This window comes from Rhinolophus sinicus, linkage group LG04, assembly GCF_036562045.2.
Source record: "Rhinolophus sinicus isolate RSC01 linkage group LG04, ASM3656204v1, whole genome shotgun sequence".
NCBI classification, from domain to species: Eukaryota; Metazoa; Chordata; class Mammalia; order Chiroptera; family Rhinolophidae; genus Rhinolophus; species Rhinolophus sinicus.
In genome coordinates this window covers 8,438,948-8,461,509 of record NC_133754.1, presented here as the reverse complement: position 1 = coordinate 8,461,509, position 22,562 = coordinate 8,438,948, and the positions used below count along the sequence as shown (strand labels likewise).

Here is a 22,562-nt window from a genome sequence, read left to right as displayed (position 1 = left end):
ATGCCTTGTTCTTGGAGTTCACAGATTCCAGAACTAGGAAGAATACATTTCCTTTGTTTACAAGCCACTTAATCTATGGTCTTTCTGTTATAGCAGTTTAAATGGACTAAGACAGTTCTATCCAGTGTGTTTATATGGCTGCCTCTGCATAAACCATGCCATTCAGGTCTCAGATAAAATGTCATCTCCTAAGAGGAGATATGTCAGCACTCTTTTTAATCCTGCTCACCCTCCCAACTCTTCCTACCCCACTCCCATCACTCCCTAGGATACTAGCTAGTTTCTATACAGTACTTATCACTACCGGAAACTGGCATATTTATTTGTTGGTTTACTTGTTTGCTGTCTATCTCCTCAAAGAGAATGCAAGCTTCACAACAAAGACTTATCCGGCCTTCAATGCCGATAGTGCTGAGGTTGAGAAACCCTGACCTACATGTTTCCAGGCTTACAGGGCATGCCGAAGTCTCTGCAGAAAGGCAGGTATTAGCCTGTCTCTGCGGTACTGATAAAATGCAACCCTGGATCCTCCCTCCCTCCAGCCCCTCCCCACAATCTTTACAGAGGCACATATTTTCAGTTACAGGTGGCAAATCATTCTTGCCTTTTCCTTCACATAAGTTACCCTCGGCATAATTGTGCCATGTGAGTGGCCTGGGATGCATTACCTCTTGCTCGTGGAGAATCAGTTGACCCTTGAGGGGATTTCCCAGGGGCGCCACTGTCACAAACGGGTGCCACACTCCACTGGCCGTTCTTGGGAAGATATCAAATAAGTCCACAAAGTAGCCCGTTTTCCCAGCCGTATCCATAAAGTACAAGGAAACAGGATTGCATGTAGCCACATAGAGATTATTTTCCTCGTTTTCTGAAATGACAAAAAAGAGTTCATTTTGTCATCTGCAACAGATTTTTTGACTGGTTAAGAGGTCTGGTGAAACTGAATCACGAGGCTGAGCACAGTCGGACCTCAGATAATTTGGAGATGGACTGATTAGGCTGAGAAACACCATGAGAAGCCAGTTAGTTCCTGCTCTACATGTAGATGTGGCTACAGCTACCTGTTTGAGGAAGCAAGTATCTATTTGCTCCCCAAAGAATTCCGTAATACAGTAACGCCATTAAATATTTAACACTTCTCAAGGCAGGAAATTCTTCCTTGTATGAAAGCAAAGTGCTTTGTGCTTCAATAAAGTTTTGTTTGCTCTTGTTTTATTGTTGGTTCAGATGGACAAAAGCTGGTCAACATTTTCTACCTGCTAATCTTGCATTTCCTAGATAGGTACTAGATCTTTAAGCTTTTCTTGCTATAAATAATTCCATTTAAAAAAATTCTCAGCTCTGTGGATCTTATGTTTCAAACTTTTATTGATGTTTTGAGTATTTTCTATTGTAAAGTATCTGTCCCTTCTCACCATACACACACGCACACACACACACACACACACACACACAAATTTGTATGGTCACGAATGTTAACCAAACTTGGTGTGGTGATCATTTCACAATACATACAAATATAGAATCACGTCGTACACTTGAAACTAAGATAATGTTATATGTCAATCATACCACAATAAAAAAATAAAATGAAATAAAATATCTGTCTTTTCAATCTGAGTACTTGATTAGGTCGATTTTCTAAATTCTCTATCAGAGCTTCTTCAACTTTAAGTGCATAGGAATCACTCGGGATCTAATGAAAATGTACGTTCTGATTCCGTGGGTCTGGGACGGGATTGCAGATTCAGTCTTTGCAACAAGCTCCCAGGAGATGCCAGTGCTGCTGCTTTGCGGGCGCCCTTTGAGGGGTCAGACTCTAGACTATGTTTTCCATGATCGAGCTATGAGCGCTTTACAGCAGGGAATTAAGATGCTTTTGCATAACAAATGCCATCAGCATTGCTCCTCATCCAGGTATCTATCCATTTGACAGTGGCCATATTTTCTGATCCCAAAGTTAAGACACAAGATAGGTTAATGCAATAATAACATTTATATTTGGGACTATTCTGGAAAATTTGGAACATACACACACACACATATATACTGTGTGTGTGTGTGTGTGTGTATGTGCCATGCCTACAAATAAAGACAAAATGTTATATGTAAATATACAAGAAATTTAAATAAATGAGCTAACATTGGTAAGAAACACAAGTCAACCGAAGGGCACAAGAAGCCATTATTTAGGAGACTATGTATTCCAGTTCCAAATATCAGGTAAAATCACATAATTTCTAATTTAAGAATCTTTTTAATGCTTCCACTATCAGCATAAATTAGTTCAATTCAATACTTACTGAGCACTTTTTCACATAATATAGGGCACCATGGAATATAGTAAAAGTTTTAACAGAAATGTACTTAACAAACTTATTAATTGTTCTCCCTTACTGCAGGCATCAAGTGTTTTTTGGTCTTTGGCTGTTTGGGGGAGGAACACACTTTTCTCTACCCTCATGGTTCTTCTGGCTGGTCTAATAATCAAATAGGCATGAGACAGATTAGCAGGAGAAAATAACCAAATTTAATACATACGTATGTATGGAAGCCCATCCCCCCCAATGGGAGTCAGAGGCCCCACGTGCAGGAGAAGTTCAGAGATAGAAGGGGGACTGAGGTGTATAAGACATCCTGAGCTAGGGATGCGGTAAGGGACCTTGGGGGCTTCAAAGGGTCAGGCCATTGCGGAGGTAAGAACAGATGTTTAGTAACAGAAGTTTGTTCTGCTCTAAAGGTCAAAAGAAGGTATCTCTGTGATCTCTTATGGGCAAGGGCCCTAATTCAAGTTCTTCTAGGTAGTTAAGGGAGGAACAGAAGTTTCTCTGGAGCCTGAAGCTCAAGTTGCCTTTAGCTCAAAGTAAGCTGCTGACCACTGAGGCACATTTGGGGTGGCTCGTTCTGAACCCCCACAGCTCAAATCTATATCTATATATCTATATCAATGTCGATATAGACATATAGATATAGATACATAGATCTATCTATCTATATGATGCTAACCCAAGAAAATGCTCTTTTCTCGTATAAATACAGAACAGGTAAGAAACAAATAGCAAAAACCTAGTTTCCAGATGGGGACAGTACTGAAATCGAGGACTAAATTACATCAGGGTAGCAGAGGAGTTTCATCCCTACAGGGGCAATTCTAAATGGCAGCAGTGCCTGGGATGCTGCGTTGAGAACTGTGAGGCTGTGACAGGACTTAACGAGAAAAGTGCCACCTCACCTGATTAATGACACCTGTCCTAGGCCATGAGCAGTGGGTCACAACATACTTCTTTACAGTCCCGAAATATGAGACATGGGCCAAAGTTCAAATATATCCACAGAGTCCATCCTTATTCTCTACTAGCGGATGTAAAATATCTTAATAAAAGCACCAATCTGTTACCAAAAAAACCTATACCTTTTTAAAAGCATATATTTTTATTCAATATAGCTGATTCTAGAAATAAACAAAGTCAACAGAACTTACATGAACAAAACTTGTTTCTGAATTTTTCCCTAAACACCCCCAACCTAGTCCAGTCAGAGACTCTCTCCCTTCCCCTTGTCTCACTTCTGTTTATATTACCTTACTAACTGCCACTAATTGCGACACTTCTGCCAAAAGGTACAAGGGCACACCGCATGAATCAGTAGGTGATGGCAACAGTCCAGAAATACAGATGCCAAAAGTTCACATCCTTTATTTGTCATTCTTTACAATGAGAAGTTTAATGACTGCAAATCACTCCAGCCCAGCTTTCATGGTTCATGCAGTCGCCCAACTGGAATCCCAGCCAAAAAAATCCAATGTTTCTTCTCCTTCTGTCCTGCGTCTATTTTTAGCAGGGGCCTGGGTGTGTTTAACTTTGTGCTACAATGTAATGAGAAACAGGCATATGAATACAAACTCAGCGGGGCTCATGTGGATTCCACAACAGTGTTTTGTTAGGTTGTTATAGGAAATTAGTTCTAAATTACATATAATTGCTATCCAATCCAGGAATGGCACAGTGAGGGAGTCTATCATGGACTTCTTGATGTCTCGAGAGTATTTTAATCCCACTTTAAAAACAATCAGCGTAGGAAGGAAGAATCGAAAGACTCAACTGATTTACCATGTGATGTAGCAATGTCACAGATTATGTTCACTTCATCCAACGGCAAATTCCAGGAGACACATTCTTCCGTAAAGGTTTGAGCTCTTCCCTCATGTCTTTCTATTGGATACTTCTGTATGTTGACAGGCACTGGGCCCTATAATAAAGTCGTTATCGGAGTTATGAAATTTGGGTGGTTACCAAAGTGTAGAAAAGCTATCATTCTTCCAAAATATAGAATTTAAATTCAAATATTCAATATCTTAATATACCTCCTCTCATTTTATTGACTGGCCTGGTACTTATAGCAACAATAATGCCATATACCTGCATTTATAAATGCTGTCACATGTGCTATCTCATTTAATTTCTCACTTTATTTTCTTTCTACTCATAAAATATACCAGATGTAAAACCCCATAAGATTGCTTGTTACTTTATTCCTTCCTAAGCCAAGAGCAACTTTTGAACTCCAAGCACTGGGACCCAGAGCTGTCCAAACCAGGAGAATAATTTGTCAAGGAACGAATCACGGTCTGATATAGTTCCACTATAAAGAATGATTATTAGATCATTATATAGAATGTAATGGCTAAACCTGGGTCTTGGAAATAAAATGTAAAAAAAAAAAAAAGACAATTGAAATGAAAAACAATTTACTGATAACCACTACTGTTAGTTATAAAAGGTAGAGCATTTCACACATGGTAAAAATAATTGAACAGAAACATAAGCAGAGGTACTAATTTAATCATGTTATTGAAATTAGTGCTGGGTGCCTAGATAGGATATCCTAAAAGGGCTATGTAGCTACAACTAAAATTTCATTGATGTGTACGCCCTACAGTCCTTCACTGATAGAAAAATGTTTGGGTTCAATATTGATTATCGTGGCACCCATCTCCCCACACCCTGCCCCCCTTCTATCTAGTCTGCATCTCAGGAGCTGGAAGACTAACAACTACATTCCTCATCCTTCTTTGCAGCAAGTGTTCTGATGTGATTTAGGTAGTGCCCACTAAATGCACTTGCATGCACTTTGAAAGGCGGAAGAGAAGGAGTGGCCATCGTCCTGCAGCTATAGTGAACAAGGAGTCTCTGACAAGTATGAGCTGTCAGATTCTACGCTCTACGGTGGGCGTTGATGAACTACGGCCCACAGGTCATCTCTGACCCATTGCCTGCTTTTGTAAACAACATTTGACTGGGACCCATACCCACTCATTTGTTAATGCGTTGGCTAAGGCTGCTTTTGCGCTGCCATGGCAGAGCTGAGCAGTTGCAAAAGAATCCGAATGGCCATAAAGCCTGACATATTTACTATCTGGCCCTTGACAGAAAAATTTTTCTGATCCTGCTTTATTGGATAGCTCCCAGCAACGGGGGGCGGGGGGGGGGGGTAACAGAAGCAGAAGCACTGATCTTCACATTCAAAGTCCAGTGGTGGCCCCTTGGCTCCTGTCCATTCTAAGGATTTTATAAGCATCTAATTCCCCACAGTAAATCCCTTTCTGCTGGAAATACCTAGAGGGGATTCTATTGCAACTAGTGATTGATACTCCTTTCCTTTGCCTGTTTATATGAAGACAAATACCATGGAGTAAGTGTCCTAGGATAACACATAAGATAACTGATTCTCTGCAATACAGTTTAGCTCTTAGGAATTCTACTGGCCATTAGCCCGTACCTACATTGGGTTTCTCAGAGGCCAAAATGGCTTAAAAGTTAAAGCAGGAGCTAAATCTATTCTAAAATAACATCAGACCAAGTCATTTCTGAGACTGTATGGATTTTCTCCAGTGAAGATACAGAAAAACCTGTAACATTCAATATTTTAACGAAGAAGTAATAATATCCACCTTCACGTCTATACGACGAGTTTCTGCTGGACACAACAGTCTTTGCATTCCATTTCTTGACTGACCAATTGCCCAGTAGCCCAGGAATGTCTGCGCTGGCAGAGGCAACCTGTCAAGGACGGTTTGAAAAGTAAACATGTCTTCTTAATCCCGAGTCATAGGAAAACATAATTAGCCATCTATTATCAACCACACAAGTAAATTTGAAGCAGGTGTTACTTAAACGTTTCTGTCACTTTATTAAGACAGCTATAAAACCATGTTTAGAATGTACTTTAAGAAGAAAAGATTCCACATTTCTGAAACTCAGAAGGTAAAGCCTCCTTCTGTATTTACCTTAATGACAAATATAAGGTTTACATATTTTTAACTTGAACTGGTAAAATACTTAGTCATTTACCATCTAAATTCCTAGCAGAGTATAGGAAGGATTTAGGGGGGAAAAACGGAGCAATCTATCAATTTTTTTGTATGTATAGTCTTTTAAATTTAGAATCAAATAATAAAGAGTACACAATACTACCAGTCACATGTTGTACAGGGCAAGTTTCATAGACTATTTTAGCACCTTAATTTTATTTTTCACTTTGAATTGTTATATATATATATATATATATATATATATATATATATATATATATATATATATTTCACATAAAGGTGTCACTTAGTCTTGACCATACCAGTACCCCAAACTAGAATCCAAAGCAATTCGCATCACCAGCTTCCAGAAATCCCCTCAGGACCACTTTGGTCATTACTGCCACCAAGGGAGCTCCTATCCTGATCTCTCATGGATTTATGCTGTGTTTAGATTCCTTTTTCTTTAAATGACTTTTAAATGAGGGGACTTGCCAAAACATATGTGGCAATGATAAAGTATAAAACCACACATTTTTTAGAATAAAGTCTTGGCTTTTTAATCTTACTATCTTTTCTTGGAATCTTTGAAAAAAGAACCATTAATTTGTCCCTTAATTCATTATAATTTCTTATTCCATGATAAATTAAGGCAAAAAACGATTCAGAGTTAAAAGTTCTTTAAAAATAACGCACATGTGGCTATAAATTGAAATGCATGCATGGAATGAGTTGGATGATCATTCAAAGAATACATATTTATATTTAGAAACCATTTTATTTTCAGTAAAAGTAGTCTGACACAGTATTTCCACATGCTTAATAAGACCATGTAAGGCTCAGACATTTTTTGCATAAAATAACAGTCAGGCATTCTGGTGGAATATGCTTTTCGGCCCTTTGAAATATTAATATTTAACACAAAATGAAAGACATTTAAATAAAATTTATATTAAAATTCTTCTAAGTCATCTGACATAACTCTTTTAAAAGGAAGTACCATGTTTCCCCAAAAATAAGACCTAGCCAGACCATCAGCTCTAATGCACCTTTTGGAGCAAAAGTTAATATAAGACCCGGTCTTATATTTTAATATAATATAAGACTGGGTATAATATAATATAATACTGGGTTAATATAATATAATATAAACACTGGGTCTAATATAATATAATATAATATAAGACCAGGTCTTATATTAATTTTTGCTCCAAAAGGCACATGAGACTTGATGGTCAGGCTAGGTCTTATTTTCGGGGAAACACAGTAGGTGCTTTTGTAGCTATCATCCAAAATACATTTTTTTTAAAATTGAAGTTTATTGGGGTGACAATTGTTAGTAAAGTTACACAGATTTCAGGTGTACAATTCTGTATCACATCATCTATAAATCCCATTGTGTGTTCACCACCCAGAGTCAGTTCTCCTTCCATCACCACATATTTGATGCCCTTTACCCTCATCTACCATCTTCCTCCCCCCTTACTTCTTACTCTCTGGTCAAAATACATTTTAAGTACTTGGACAATTATTCTGATTGGTCACCCATTTCTATGCTTTCTACTGCAAATAAGGTGGGAGGGGCACTGAGTCAGGGGATTTACTATTATTGTGTTCTCTCTTTTAAATGTAATGAAGATACACTTCTGTGTCAACTGTGCAGATCTTGAAAATATCTCCAAAACTGGGATCTCTCTCTGATGTAGGAAATGAACTGCATTCTTCACTTGCTTTTGGACATTTACCAAAGGAGAATTAGGTCTCCAAGTATCAAAGGAGAACAATGAAGGAAGGAGACACCTAACTTCATTCTAGCAGAGAAGACATAGTACAATAGAATGCAGGAGACTGGGGTTCTAGTTCTAGCTCTTTTATTAACTAACTCTGCAGACTTATGAGGGGAAAAGTCAGCTAATTTTTGTGAATGTTAATATCTTCCTTTGTGAAATCAAGGGAAGATTCCTTACAGTGTGGGGAGTCTCTGTTGATCACTGAAGTGAATTGAGATAAGATCCAATAGCTTTGCATTACCTTGGTGCTCTGGGGTGAAAATAATCAGAATGAAAATATCTACACCTACCAATAGAGTAGGTGCCCTGAGAGACAGGTATGTTTTATTAAAATCTCATAAAAAGAAGCTCGAAATACATCCCATTCTTTGAAGACAACAGAAACAGTGACACAGCTTGAAATCTAACTATGTTTCTTAACAGGTGGAGAATTGCTTAATAAAAAAACGATCCTTGGTTGATAGGCTGATATGCAGCCTAAAAATGGATCTAACACATCCTTTAATAATCATAAAAATATCATATAGATGCTAAACAAAGAAAACCCCCTTCATCTATTTGAGAAAAAGTACCTTTACCCGACATCTAGTTTTTACTGACAATTCCAGGAATATTCATGAAATCTGGTTTGAACTTGCCAACTCATTCTAAATAATAGTCATGGAAATGACTGGTTCCATCTTAAAATAGCACTGGCTGATTGGCAGGGTATGAGAAGGCCCTTCAGGTACCCCATCTAGAATCTATTCTAGGAGCACATCACTGGATGCTGTATATGGGCAGTCACAACTACAACTGAAAGACACACAGGCAGGTTCTGGAGTTGCACAATCAAACTGACTCAATCCAGCTCCTTGGTAACATGACGTGTTGTTTCTAGACATTTCCTGTGGCCTCCAGGCTGGCCAACTGAAGTAAACCAAAGCCCCTTATTAATTTTCCACTACTAAGCCCTCCCAATAAGCAGTGGAAAGATTTAGTGGTTACTAACTCTCTCCACTTCAGTAAGTTAGTAGTCAGGGGAAAAGAGAAGCAGTAAAATTGGATGTGTGAGTAAGCTTTGAATTTGAAGCATAATCAACATTAATTTGGGAGAAACTCTAAACTCTAAAGCCAGTTAACAAAAGGTCTTATATTCCATTATTAAAACGTGTCATCCAACTCTAACTAGACTTAAGTTGTTATACCTGGTTTGACTGAAACAACGGTATTTTCCATGGTTTTAAGATCCTGTCACTTGTTTTGTTTAACTCTGTTAAAGTCCTAGCAGGAATGAAGTCTGCATTTAATTTTATGGGGGAGGAGGATGAATTGAAGGCCTATAAATAGCATTACATTTTATCTTCAATGTCATTCATGAATTTATGTTTTTTAAAACAATGAAGTATTTCAGTCCATATGTTGTGATGTTTCTTAATCCCTTTTGGAAGTATTAACAAAGATCTGGAAGTAAAAGTTTTAACTAAAAGCAAGGTGGATATCAAAATTATGACACAGGTCAAATTACGGTACTTGAGCAAATTACAGAAAGGAAAAAGAGGGGTTTTTTTTTCCCCTCTAAACATGCATATAATTCCTAACATGATGCACAGTGACACCAAAGTCAAGTAATATAGTCTGAATGACATGCAAGAGATTTGTCTAAGATTGTTTCCACAAAGAGGTGAGCTGGGGTTTTTAAGAGTATGTTCTGGCAAATTTCTGCCTTCTCTGAACATTTGCCAGTACTATTTCTGGAGCATGAGAGAAACACATGAAAAAGATTTGGATCTTTCTAGGGCATTATGTAATTGGAAGTTGTTGACATACCTATAATCAACAATTCCTAAAACATTTCCTTACCGCAAGAACTACTCATTTTCATGGGAATCATGGAACCCTTCAGGGTAGTTCCACCAACTCAAAAATTCACCAGTTACTACCATCTTTGAGAAGAAAAAGAACAAGTCCAAAGTGAGCAGGCCTCACTCATGCCTAATGTTTTAGATGTAACCTCTGGTACAAATTCAGCTGGGCTGTCCAGCTGAGTTTCCTGGAGGCTGCATAGGGTAACCCTACAAGTATTCCCACCGTTAGCTCTTACCCCTTCCTCTCACTCTCCAGACAATTGATGCCACTTCCAGCTGTTACTGGCTGCTCATGAACATGCTGTGCATTTTCCTGCTTCCATGAGGCCACTACCTCTGTCTAGAATTTCTTTTCGCTATTGCCTCTTTGATGAAACCCTTTCCATTCTTTAGGTCCAATTCAAATATCACTTCCCCTTGCATTTCTCTCCCGTATTCTTGCTGGGCAGAATAATTCTCTTGCTTTTCCGGGTCTCCATGTAAATTTGCACTCTCAGGATAGAGTTCTGTAGAATTTGCAATTTTCACATTTAAGACCCAATAGAGAATAGAAGTTTAGAGAGCAAGTTTGTAAGTGCATCTATGAAATTCCTCACAAATATTTTTACTTAAAATACAATGAAAACATCAGCATATTGAACAGAAAATAGAAAAGCCCCTTTATACACTTCGAATGAATAATTACAGGTCCTTTTATTCCCAGTGATCCTCCCTTGGTTAGTAGACCCTTCTGAACCTCCCTTCCCTATAATCCCATATGTTGCTGGTAAATTAATTCTGCTGCAAATGATATGCACACAATGAGGACGAGTATGTGTTTTTTCCTTTCTGTGCTTGGCTCTACACTGAGATGCGATGGCTTTCACCTTACAACTCAGACTTGCACACCTCTGCCATCTGGGTCCTGCCGAGAGGTCACAGAAATGAAGAGTAATCTGGATGCGTGAAATGGAAAAAGGTTTGGGGAAACTTGCTATTTTGGGCTGACACTTCTCAGATGGGCTCCCCAGTATCCGGAATGACACTGCTGCAGTCCGAATGCGGCGGCCCAGTGTCACTCCGTGCACAGCAGACGTTGTCAGCGTGCTCCGCGCCTCTTTGGTTTTCCTCCTCCTCCTCACAGAATTTGCCGATTACAGTTCTGGGGCGTCATTTCCTTTTCCTCATCTTCAAGTTTCACTGCAAAAACGTCTCTTTTTCTGCCCTCTGCTTTACCAACCACATCTAAGTGGTTTTGAATCTTAAGTTCTTTCCTTTTTAAATTATCCACATCTAAAATGAGTGGAGCTAAAACTCTTCTAGTTGGATGTTTTTCCCAGAAAAATAAAAACAAACAAACAAACAAACATCCGCCTTGTATTTACCACAAGAAGGATTCATAGGATGAGATAACTCGACTGTGAATGGAGTTTTGAATGTAACATTTGCCTAACAAGGCTGGTAAGTTTACATGTTGTCCTAACGAGATTGTTCATTCATGGAGGGTATGGCTTACACCTTACTCATTTGAATCTCTGCTGCTCAGAATCCATTGATTCTGCCACCTAAATCTCTCTCACTGGTGTCCCTCTTTTTCATTCCCATTGCTACAATGTAAGCACCCTTTGTTTGTCACCTGGATTACTGCAGCTGCCTCCCAACAGGTCTTCCAGACTTTCAGTTGCTTATCTCTAGAAAACCAACCACAGTCTTTCTAAATTATGAATCGAACCATGCTGCTCTTTGGCTTAAATTTTTTCTAGGATTAACCCAAAGTTTCTCTCCTTTTCAGCCTCACCACACAGCTTGCCCTCACATAACCCTTAATTTTAGTCACTAAACTACTTGCAGTTTCCAAAATGCACCATGCCCTTTTTAAACTCTCTGCTTGAAGAGTGTTTCTCTTCCTTTGTTTGCCTAGAGAAGCCCTCTTAATCCTTGAAAGATTCAGCTTGGTTATCTCCCTGACTTTCTCCTAGGGCAGAAGGCAGCCATCCTCCATCTTTGCTCTGTCTTGTGTGGCTTTAACATAAGTCACTCTTCACTTGATTGAGTGCTTCCCCAATTAGCAGTGACCTCCTTGAAGATAGGTACTGAGCCTTCCTCACCTTTACATTTCTGACTCCCCACCTGGTGTTTACCACTAAGGGCTCAATGGTGTTTGTTAAATGAGTGAATGCTCAGTTACACTAGAGCTGCCGACATCTTCACCTGCTTGCCCCTCATCTCAAGGGTAAGTTCAAAACACCACAACAAAGTTTCCCATTGCGTCCTGACTACATGACTGACAGCAAATGACGCAGTCTACTTTGCAGGTGAATTTGGAAATTAGCTCAAGGTGGGGCTAGGTGACAGTCTTTCATAAAGTATCACAAATGCTTAAAGGATCAAGGTTAAGTCTGTGTGACTGCTTAAGATGAATACATAAGATTCATAGATCTTGATATTTTCTATGCATATTGGGTGTGCTTTTTCTGCACCCCCATTAAAGGGGCTGAAAACAAATGAAATGGCCATGATGCTACTTCATAACATACCAAAAGAACACAGGGCAAAGACTATGAAACCATAAAACCCAGAACCACCTTTCTGTTCATAATAATTCTGAGATGTCATTATGTAAATCCTCTTATTTTTGAAAACCAAGAGCTCTTTTATGAAGTAAAAGTAAATCATCATGCAGAGTGGAATTGTACACCTTAGAAATCCATAATCAACACTGAACTCATTTGTGAAAACTGAGAGTACAAAAACAAAAAACAAAAAACACAGAAAACTAAGTCTACAAAAAGAAAATTATAGCATATGGAAGGAGAGGCACAAATCTTTTAATTTAAAGGGACAAACAGTAAACTGATGACCATTCCTATTTTAAAGATTAAATCTAATGAAATTACTCCAAAGAGAGGTCCTGGTTGGGGAAGTCTTTGGTGCCTCTGTACTTTGAAGATCCCATAGTTGGTCTTGGGCAGAGAAGAAGCAATTGCGATTGATGTTCCAATTATACAGGATAAGTTTTTAACATAGAAAACGAATTCTAGATGGATATCCTTTCAAAAACATGTTCAACATAGATGCTGATATCCTGTCTGCACATATGCACACCTGGCACTATTCTAAAGAGAAAGACCAATACTGAACATGACTGTGTAACACACACTGCAAGGAGGTATTAACAATGTCAGCTACCTTCACTGGAATTCTATTAAAACACACTTGTGAGACTGGCTGAGAGAGTAATGAATGATTACTGATGTAAGAGAGAACGACTACGTATTCAAGCTTCCCAGTTCAATCAGGGACAGCGAAACACAGTATCTATGAATTGGAAAACCGTTAAAGACTATTTAATCCAGGGTACTGAGTTTGAATCCCCTTGAGTACCTTTTCAACAAGGTTTGTCTAGACCCGCCTGAACCCAGTGCACAGAAGGTACCCTCTTCCTCTCCCTCAGGTACTCCATTCCATCTCTGAACACGGGCGCTCTTGGCTCCAACATGGAGGCCAACTCTCCCTGAGTTGTAAGGACTTAGAAGGACTCACAGGTGCACAGGAAATGCACAGTGATTTATAATTACTCTGCTAATGCTGACTATATGAATGAGTGTGATTTTAAGCATGGTAGTGCTAAGTATAGGATTCTATGTAGGATACATTTAAAAACAAATTGTTCTATTCATTTTGAAGAATTTGTGAATGTCACCAATTTTGATTTTTCAAAAAGTAAATCGTTATTGCAAGAGAAAAGGCTTAAGAGAATTTGCATCTCATGAAAAGGATGGTCTTATTACTTCTGGAATCAATGACAAATGGCATTAATTTGAAGGAAACATTAGGTTTCCCTAACATAAAAGTTATATGTATATTTTGCATGATATAGGGTTCTTTGGAAAACACAATAATGCTGCAAAAAATAGAAGGCAGCAGGAACAGAGGAGGACCAAACATGAAATGGATGGACTCAACTGAAAAAGCCACAGGCTGAGGCTGAGTCTACAGGAGCGGAGCAGGGCTGATACAGATGGGGTACTGTGGACATCACTCATTCACAGGGTCACCAGCCGAGGAGTCGGAGTTGACTCAACAGCACATAACATGTGTGCCCAAAATGGTAGGAAATGCAATTTGAAAAACAACTCTAAAGTTTCCATTATCTTTAAAATCTTGCAATCCAGTGGTTGAATCCCTTATCCTGTTGTTTATTAGTTATATAATTTAAGTTATTTAACGTCTCCTGAATTTCAGTTTCTTTGTCTGTAAAATAGAAACACACACACACTCCTACACCTAATAGATAATAAAATAGGGGGAAAAAATACTTGCCTAATAGAAAAAATAGAATTGTAGTATAGATTGAGTGAATGAATACTTGTAAAGTGCTTAGAGCCCTTACTAAGTACTCGACAAATATGAACTGTTTTATATTTGCTGCTTTAAAACTGTGCTATCTCGGGTGGCCGATGGCTCAGCTGGTTAGAGCACGAGCTCTTAATTACAAGGTTGCAGGTTCAATTCCCGCATGGGATTGTGGGCTGCGCCACCTGACACTAACAGGTTGAAAATGGCGACTGGACTTGGAGCTGAGCTGCACCCTCCACAACAAGATTGAAGGACAACAAATTGGAGCTGATGAGCCCTGGAGAAACACACTGTTCCCCAATATTCCCCAATAAAAGATTAAAAAAAAAAAGTGCGGTCTACCCTTAGCTGATATGTCTACCAATGCATAAACGTATATTGTGCTGAAACGCTGCAGAAACGCGTGTTTAACTTCATTTCCTGTATACCACCGGTAAGGGTGCCAACCTTCTACCCTCAGAGTAGGCACTGCAGTGTGGGATAGGCTTTGCTGGACTGGAGGCAAAAGTCTCAAGAAATAGCCATTTCAGAACAGTTCACTACTTTACAATTTTCATTTTATTTAAATGTGAAAAACAAACTGAAAAATTCCAGTGCCCAGATAGAAGGTGGACATTTAAAAAACAAAACATAGGAAATAATACACGTTAGACTATTAAAATAGTACAGAAAGTGAGGCCTCCTCTTCCCTTTCTAGGGTCTCTCAAAGGCAATTACTATCAACAGCTACTACTGTGTTTTTTAATTGTTTAAAAGATTAACCTATTAAAAAATGTAATAAAAATATTTGCTAATATGTCCTTAGACTTTGTTAATTCACATTGACCATATTTTGCCTGAAACATGAAATTTAAAAAATTTAAATAAAGTATGTAAAATCAGAGAGAGAATACAGACATCAACAGGACATCTGAGGAGTAATTATAAGACCCTCATAGGGCTTCTTCAGCTATGGGACACTTTTAAAGTTCCACATAATAGTTGTTTTTAGACGTGCAGTCCGTCTGGCAACAGCATTTTTATGTCTGAAAGGGACAATGAAATTTAAACATATGCATAAAGATACAAAATGTTGATAATGTTTTTATTCCTTAGGAGAACACCTTTTATGCTTTATGAATTTGTTCATTATGTTTATAATAAATATCGTAAGCTTAAAATCTCAAGAAACAAGAAGAATGGAGAAAAAAGTGGGTTTGGGGAGGAGTGTCCTACATTGTAGGAGTGTTCAAATCTAATTAATTACAGATACTTTTCTTTTCAACAAAGAAGCTTGGGAATGAAGTGTTCTGTTTTGTTTGTTTATTCTTTTAAAACAAAAACCCTTCTCAGGAACATGTCTCTTGTATTAAGAAGAAAAACTCAAACAAAAAAACAAACAAACAAACAAAAAAAAACAAACAAAACCTAGAAATATTTCTCAGTGCACGAATGACCACAGAATCACAGCACAAGATCTAGAAGAATTCAATAAAGGTTATCTCCAGATGGTGGGATTATAGGTGTTTTAATTTTCTTTTTGTTAATTTAACTTTAAAAATAAATGAAACATCATTCTTCTTCTAGTAAATATTCATCACAAAGAAATCCTACATGTTAAAACTTTTTAATTTACTCAAAGTCTTTACTTGATTGATACAAATAAATGATTGGTAGATTGTGGATAGTTCCCCAGTGACAAATAGCCAATAAATGTTTTGGGGATAAGAATAAATTGGCTTAAGAATAAACTAAGCAGCATTAAAAAAGAAACCAACAGAATTGAGGACAAAGAATTTGGAATAAGAAGGATGATCATTTAGATATTTTATAGACATGTGTGCCTCCTAGGGAAGACAGGGAGAGAGAAAACACATGAAGACAACCTCAGAAGATAGAAATAATTTGTCTGTATGTTTGAGTTATTTAAAAATCACCACAACCTTTGAGAAAATTGCATAAATTGCTTTTTGTGCTCCAAATAAGGAAGAAATGAGAGCAAGCAAGTATGCTTTTTAAAAATGGTAGCTAAATTAAGTTTTCTAGAGTTTTTATTTTCCTAAATGAATTACCTTGTGTTTTACTTCATGATTCTTCATTATGTCAAAGAGAGAGACAGAGAGAAAGAGAGAGAACCAGAGAGAGAGAGAGAGAGAGAGACAGAGAGACAGAGAGACAGAGCCAGAGAGAGAGAGAGAGAGAGAGAGCCAGAGCCAGAGAGAGAGACAGGGAGAGAAAGGGAGGAAAGCTTAATTGGGAATGAAGAGATCTCTGAAATGATCTTTGTGGTGCCAACAGTCCCTATTAATCCATGTTCTAATGTTTCATTGTGAGACATGGCTACACCCCCCAAATCTGAATCTATCAGAGCTCTCTGAAGAATAATTTGTGTATTACAGATATCATGGTCAATAATGCTTTCCAAGTAGATTACCTAAAAATCCCAAGGCCATTTAAAATAAAAACTATTGGTAATTTTCAGTATCCAAAGAATAACTCTGATACAGAAACTGCCTACAATCTGCATATCAATCTGTTTAGAATTGGACTTGATAGCACATATATTACAGTTCTGCCCCATTAGCTTTCTAACCTTAGTAAAGTGATGTAACCTCTCTGTGCCTCCAATTCCTTATCTACAAAATGCAATAACAATAATATTATATATGTGATAGTTTTGTGATGAGGATTATATAAATTCATATAAAGAGAATGTGCATCACAAATAGTTACCTATAAGTGTTTATATTACCATTATAATGGTAATGGTAATAATGGTACCATATTACCATTATTATCGTTATTAATTAGTATATTTAGAGGTAGAGTATTTATATTCCATTAGTAAATTTATGAAGGGACAAGTCGCTCATCTTTAAAACTGTCAGGTAGAGGGTGGCATAGAAATTTAAAATAAGATATCGTAAAAGTCACTTTAAAATGGAGTTAGAAAACACAGGATGTTTTTCTTCCTTTAAACCGAAGTTTCCCCAGCATATTAGAGTTCATAAATTACTCTGAAACACACTTATAAATTTGGAAGAATTAATGTACTAGAAGCATGTTTATTCTCAAATAAAAGAAATTTCAGATAAAAGCTAATTTGAGGGAAAAACAAGCAGACTTTGCTTTGAAATTTATATCTAAATCTACTGTAGTAAATAATCTATATGTCTTTGGTTGGGTGCCTGGTCCTAGTGTGTTTCCCCAAAAATAAGACCTAGCCAGACAATCAGCTCTAATGTGTCTTTTGGAGCAAAAATTAATGTAAGAGCTGGTTTATATCATACTATGTTATGTTATGTTATGTTATGTTATGTTATGTTATGTTATGTTATGTTATACCATACCTGGTCTTATATTACAGTAAAATAAGACTGGGTCTTACATTAATTTTTGCTCTAAAAGATTCATTAGAGCTGACTGTATTTTCGGGGAAACACAGTGTGTGTCTGTGTGTGTGTGTGTGCGCTTGTGTGTGCATTTTTCCCAAAAATGACACTGGAAACTCAAGATCTCATATCATTTTTTTAAGAGCTCAGATTTTAACCCAACCCTCCTATCTCCATCTAAAGTTCTCCCCGTGTGCCTCCTTATTTGGTTATCTCACCATCTCTTTGGCATATCCTTTCCCATGTATTAGAAACTTAAAAGGGGATAATGAAAAAACCTCAGGAAGTTCTAGTGGGAAGGGGCAAAGTCAATGTGGGGGTCTAGGCAGCCAATTGTGACCCCGGCACTAAGATCTGGGAATATACTGTAGGTCGGGAAGAAGGCTGTGTATGGCGCAATGAAGGAAGGCAGAATAAGCACCCAGTAAGACTCGGCCTACTGTTTAAAGCCCAGGTTTAGCAAAGGTTCATTAAAGGAGGTAAGTCATAGTCGCCGCATACTATCACCTTGGCCCTTTTGAAGACATGCAGAGACCTATGAGCTAGGGACCATCACTGCACTATTTAGAGGACAAAAGGGAAAGTGATAGCATCTCTCTTTTGGGAAGTTAGCCAAAGGCACTCATGGGATATCACCATACAGCCAAAACATATTCTAATTTCAGCTGAGGAAGAAGGTGGGGTAGAAGATCGTACAAACCCAGCTCTAGCATGAGCTCTGCCCCGCGTGAAAGTTTCCCTCTTCTACGACACCTGCCTTAGTTCTCTTCTGGGTGATAGGCAATACGGTTCCAACCATATCTCAAGGGTGAATGTGACCATCTTATTCTGGATTCAGTGTAACTTTGTTCCCATCCAATAAAGCTATGGTTGGATTAGGGAACAAGAAAATACCAGGTTTGAGCAAGACTGTTTCATTCAGGACAACAGGATATTAACAGTAATTAAAACATTTTGTCCTTCCTTGGGAACAGAAACCAACGTGGATTTCCTTCATGAACGTAGTAGTTGCACAGGCGGGTGAGGCCGGCCTGGAAGAGCTGGCTTAGCACAAAGCCCAGTGAAGGGAGGGCTTAGCAGAAGGTCTAGGAAAGTCAAAGGAAATCAAGACTGCATGGGGACAACTTTAAATCTTCAGCGTCTATGTGATTACTATCGACAGTGTGCTACTCTAGGGGGAAAAGGAGAGTGTTAGTACCACTTCTTTTTCATTTTTTGTTTTTACAGATGAGAGAAAATTAAGATTACAGTAAAATGCAAAGGACGCTAGAATAGGAAAGATCCTTATTCTTAAGGTTAACTTATTAGCCTTACGAAGATGACCATATATTCTGGCCTCACTAGGACAGTCTTACTTTACAGCAGCTTTTACAGAATTAGTGTTTATAGCACCCCCTTCCATTCTTAGTAATGTGCTAATCAGATGATAAGTTATGCGGTTATGCTATGTACCCATAGGGCAGAACCTCTCTCTCCACGTCTGACGTGGGTATACAGGTTGAACGCATGACTAACTGCTGAATGCCCAGGCCGGTGCTTTGTGCACTTTTCCAGCCTACACTCTCAAAGTAAAAGGCTGACGATTCAACGGAAATAGACATGTGGGACCTGTAGATTTCACTAAAGGGCAATGAAATGACATCACCACTTTTGAGCTGCCCAAGTCATTGCAATTTACACGTGAGGGAAAAATGGTTTGAATGTGCAAATTGTAATCTACTGTTATCTCCACCCCAAGGGGAAATTCACTCGTCCTCCACATTGACTATATGTCTATTGTTAGCCACAGGCTGTGGGCGGACAACTAGGTGTTTCCATCCCCATCTCAGGCATGAGTGTGAGCACCTTGTTGCCAGGCCCAGTGCTTTTACTTCCACTCGTAAGTAAAGCACTAGAGTTGGAATTAACCTGCCATGGCAAGAATTTTTCAGTTTAGAACTGAGGACGCTAATATATAAGTTACATCATTTTATCTGTCTTCCTTAGAAACTTAGACAGCCAACAATTTTCTTTTGATTGATCTTACCAACTTAGTATTTTAATTTTTAGTTCAAGTGTGCAAGAGTACAAAAGAAAGTTATTTTTAAATCACAAGACTGGTTTCCAAGAAGCCAAAACTCTAATTATATAAATTTGTTAATGGTAATAAAAACCATCTTATTTCCCACTGAAAATGAAGACATACGAGTAGTTTACAAAAAGGATGTTAAAAAAAAACCCTCAAAAAACAAAAAACATGAGCACTAACAAGTTTGCATATTAAAGACAATTTCTTGAACTTTCCAATATAGAAGGTATGCTATACCCATTGAATTACCAAACTAGTTCCAAAATGCCCATTAACACTGCTAAGCAATCAGTAAAGTAGTATTTTACAGAAAAGTTCATGTCTTAGCAACCGACACCAAATCACTCGTCTCAAAAAAATTTACTAAGTTATTAATAATATAAACCAATTTGCTGATAATTTCTAACATAACTATCTTATGCTTTTACCACAAAAGGGAAATATTTGTTTCTCTTTAAGAAATCTTGAAGAAATTATTAAAGCTTTAATAATTAATTTTTATTGGCATATATGCTGATAAACTTTTATAGTAACTTCAAAGAATAAATAAATAAGGATGATGTATACACTTAGGATATATATGTGTGTGTGTGTATATCTAAACATATATGTATATATGTATATATAGCTGGACTAATCATTAATTTATATTTAACGATTTTTTTGTCTAAGGAAGTTAGAAAGTGGCCCCTATATGAGACTCAAGTTAAATAATAATTTGTCTCTTAGGAATTTATGATAGTATAATTGACTATATTTTATGGACAAAGATAGCATTGGATACATTATTATAAATTAATAAGTTATGCATATTTAAAACTGTTTCCTCCTGAATTTGCATGGACGTAACTACTCTACTAATAAACTCTGTCAACTATCTCTCTGGTCAACAATGTATTTGCAAGATTCTTTATAAAGGTTAAGTACGTAGCCTGTAATTAAAAAATGAAAGATAGACAACCAGCCCACATGAAACAAACCCACTGATTTTCACTGTCTCTTTCACCTGTCAAGCTAAAATAAGTAATCCAAAATCTCCTACGTTAATGTGATAAATTTAGAAAACTATCATGACAGAAAAATATACGGCGACATATATTTATATAATATAACATCTTAACTAAATACATATCATCCCTTTATGTTGTTTTCATGCTTGTACAATGATTTTGTACTAGATTAGGAAATAGTGAGAGTTATAGTAATTCAACAAAAGGACAGAGACTGTTAAAGAAACAAATATTTCCCTTTATTTGATTACATTATATCCACTCATGGGACATTCAAAGTAATTAAATTCTCAATTTACAGGCCTCTAAATAATGCTATTTAACTGAAATCCAGCCAGCAAATAGCAACATATATTTGAAAAGCATACTTGTGGAAAGTGATTTCCACACCAAGTCGGCTTAGTAGTTAACAGCAGATTCAGAATTATCAGCATTTAAGAATCAGTATAGTAACATTCAACAGTATTTTATCAATATCGAGTTTGCCTTACTCCTTCGCCAGCTGCACACTCATAGGTTTGGCTCCGATGGGTATCCCGTACTTGTGCAAAGTGTTAACCAAAATCTCCCTCATATCGTTGTTGTAGGAATCAAAGTCGAACACATTCCTAACCACACTGGACAGACCTTCGGTGGGAAATTTCTGTATAAATAAAAAATTCCCTTATTACATAAGTGATAAAATACACAATATCATTAAGATTTACAAAATTGATAGAACAATAATGATCAAGTGAACTTTAGTGGACATTTACTTGCCTTATCAGATAACCAGTTGGGAGAAATATATGCATTTTTTTCTTTCAATGCTTATTCTGATCACTTAAGATTTTCCTCTTTAAGTAAACGTTAGAATTGGAGGGGGAACACTTCCTTCTCTCAAGTGTTAAATCAGGGCTCCGATCCCCATGCTCAGCGACTTCCACTGCTTCCTGAAATTTCCTGCCTTTAAAATGAGTACCAGACTGATCAAATAAAAAATGCTATTTGAACAGAGCATTGAATATTTATATGGAAGAAACAGAAAAGGCAGACGTCTATGAATAAATAAAAGAAAAAGAAAGATAATGGAACAAGAGAAGAAGAGAGGAGCCTAACAGTACAGAGCATAGAGAAATAGGGAAGAGCAGACGGAAGGAAAACACGTATTACTAACAGCTGAGTTTACACTGGTCGTATCCTCTCAGTCTGGCTCTGCTTGATTTTCTTTAGGCCCTGGGATCGGAGCTGGATTTACGGTTTTGTAGGTAGAGTAAAGCTTTCTATTTTCCTTTCTAGGTGTTCCTTGGAGGATTGGAGATGGGGCAAAGATCAAGAGTCATTAGGTTCTGACAGCTTAAAGACCATTGTTTGTGATAAATAGAATTTACATAGGTTTCTGTTTAATTTTCTTTACCCAGGTAGACTACACGCTGTACACGGCTACAGGGAATTTCATTTCCTGTTCCCTTACTCTATCTTATAAAACTTGCTTGCAGTATTCACAGGTATATCATCAGTACTGTTAGTTCCTAGTCTTTCCATCTCCAAGTCTCCTGTTTGCAAAATGGAAATATTTTTCACTCAGCTGCCACGTGCTTGTTGTATAAAAGTCAAGCAGTAATAAAGTTGCCCAGCCGTCTCACTCTGTCTTCCTGACCCTCCAAGAAACCTCCACCAATTTCCTGGCTTCTTGGTAACGGCCATGACACAGAACTCCACCAAAGTCAATTCAAAGGCTAAATATTAAATGTCCACTGGTTTTCCAGATTTCAAATTTAGATGACAAACACTTCATATTGTATCATCTGAATCAGTATGACTTTTCTAGAAGCTGAAAGACTTGGTA

The 22,562-nt window shown here is 37.6% G+C and overlaps 1 protein-coding gene across 1 annotated transcript in view; it reads right to left on the bottom strand.

Annotated features, from left to right (window-relative positions):
• VWA8 (von Willebrand factor A domain containing 8) overlaps nucleotides 1-22,562 on the bottom strand; it is a 299,153-nt gene that overhangs the window by 114,071 nt on the left and 162,520 nt on the right. Inside the window, exons 26-29 of the mRNA XM_074329337.1 lie at nucleotides 21,226-21,377; nucleotides 5,951-6,059; nucleotides 4,110-4,248; nucleotides 669-868 (exon numbers count right to left, since the gene is read on the bottom strand). Of these exons, the coding sequence (XP_074185438.1) occupies nucleotides 669-868; nucleotides 4,110-4,248; nucleotides 5,951-6,059; nucleotides 21,226-21,377 (600 nt within the window). The remainder of the gene's footprint in view (nucleotides 1-668; nucleotides 869-4,109; nucleotides 4,249-5,950; nucleotides 6,060-21,225; nucleotides 21,378-22,562) is intronic.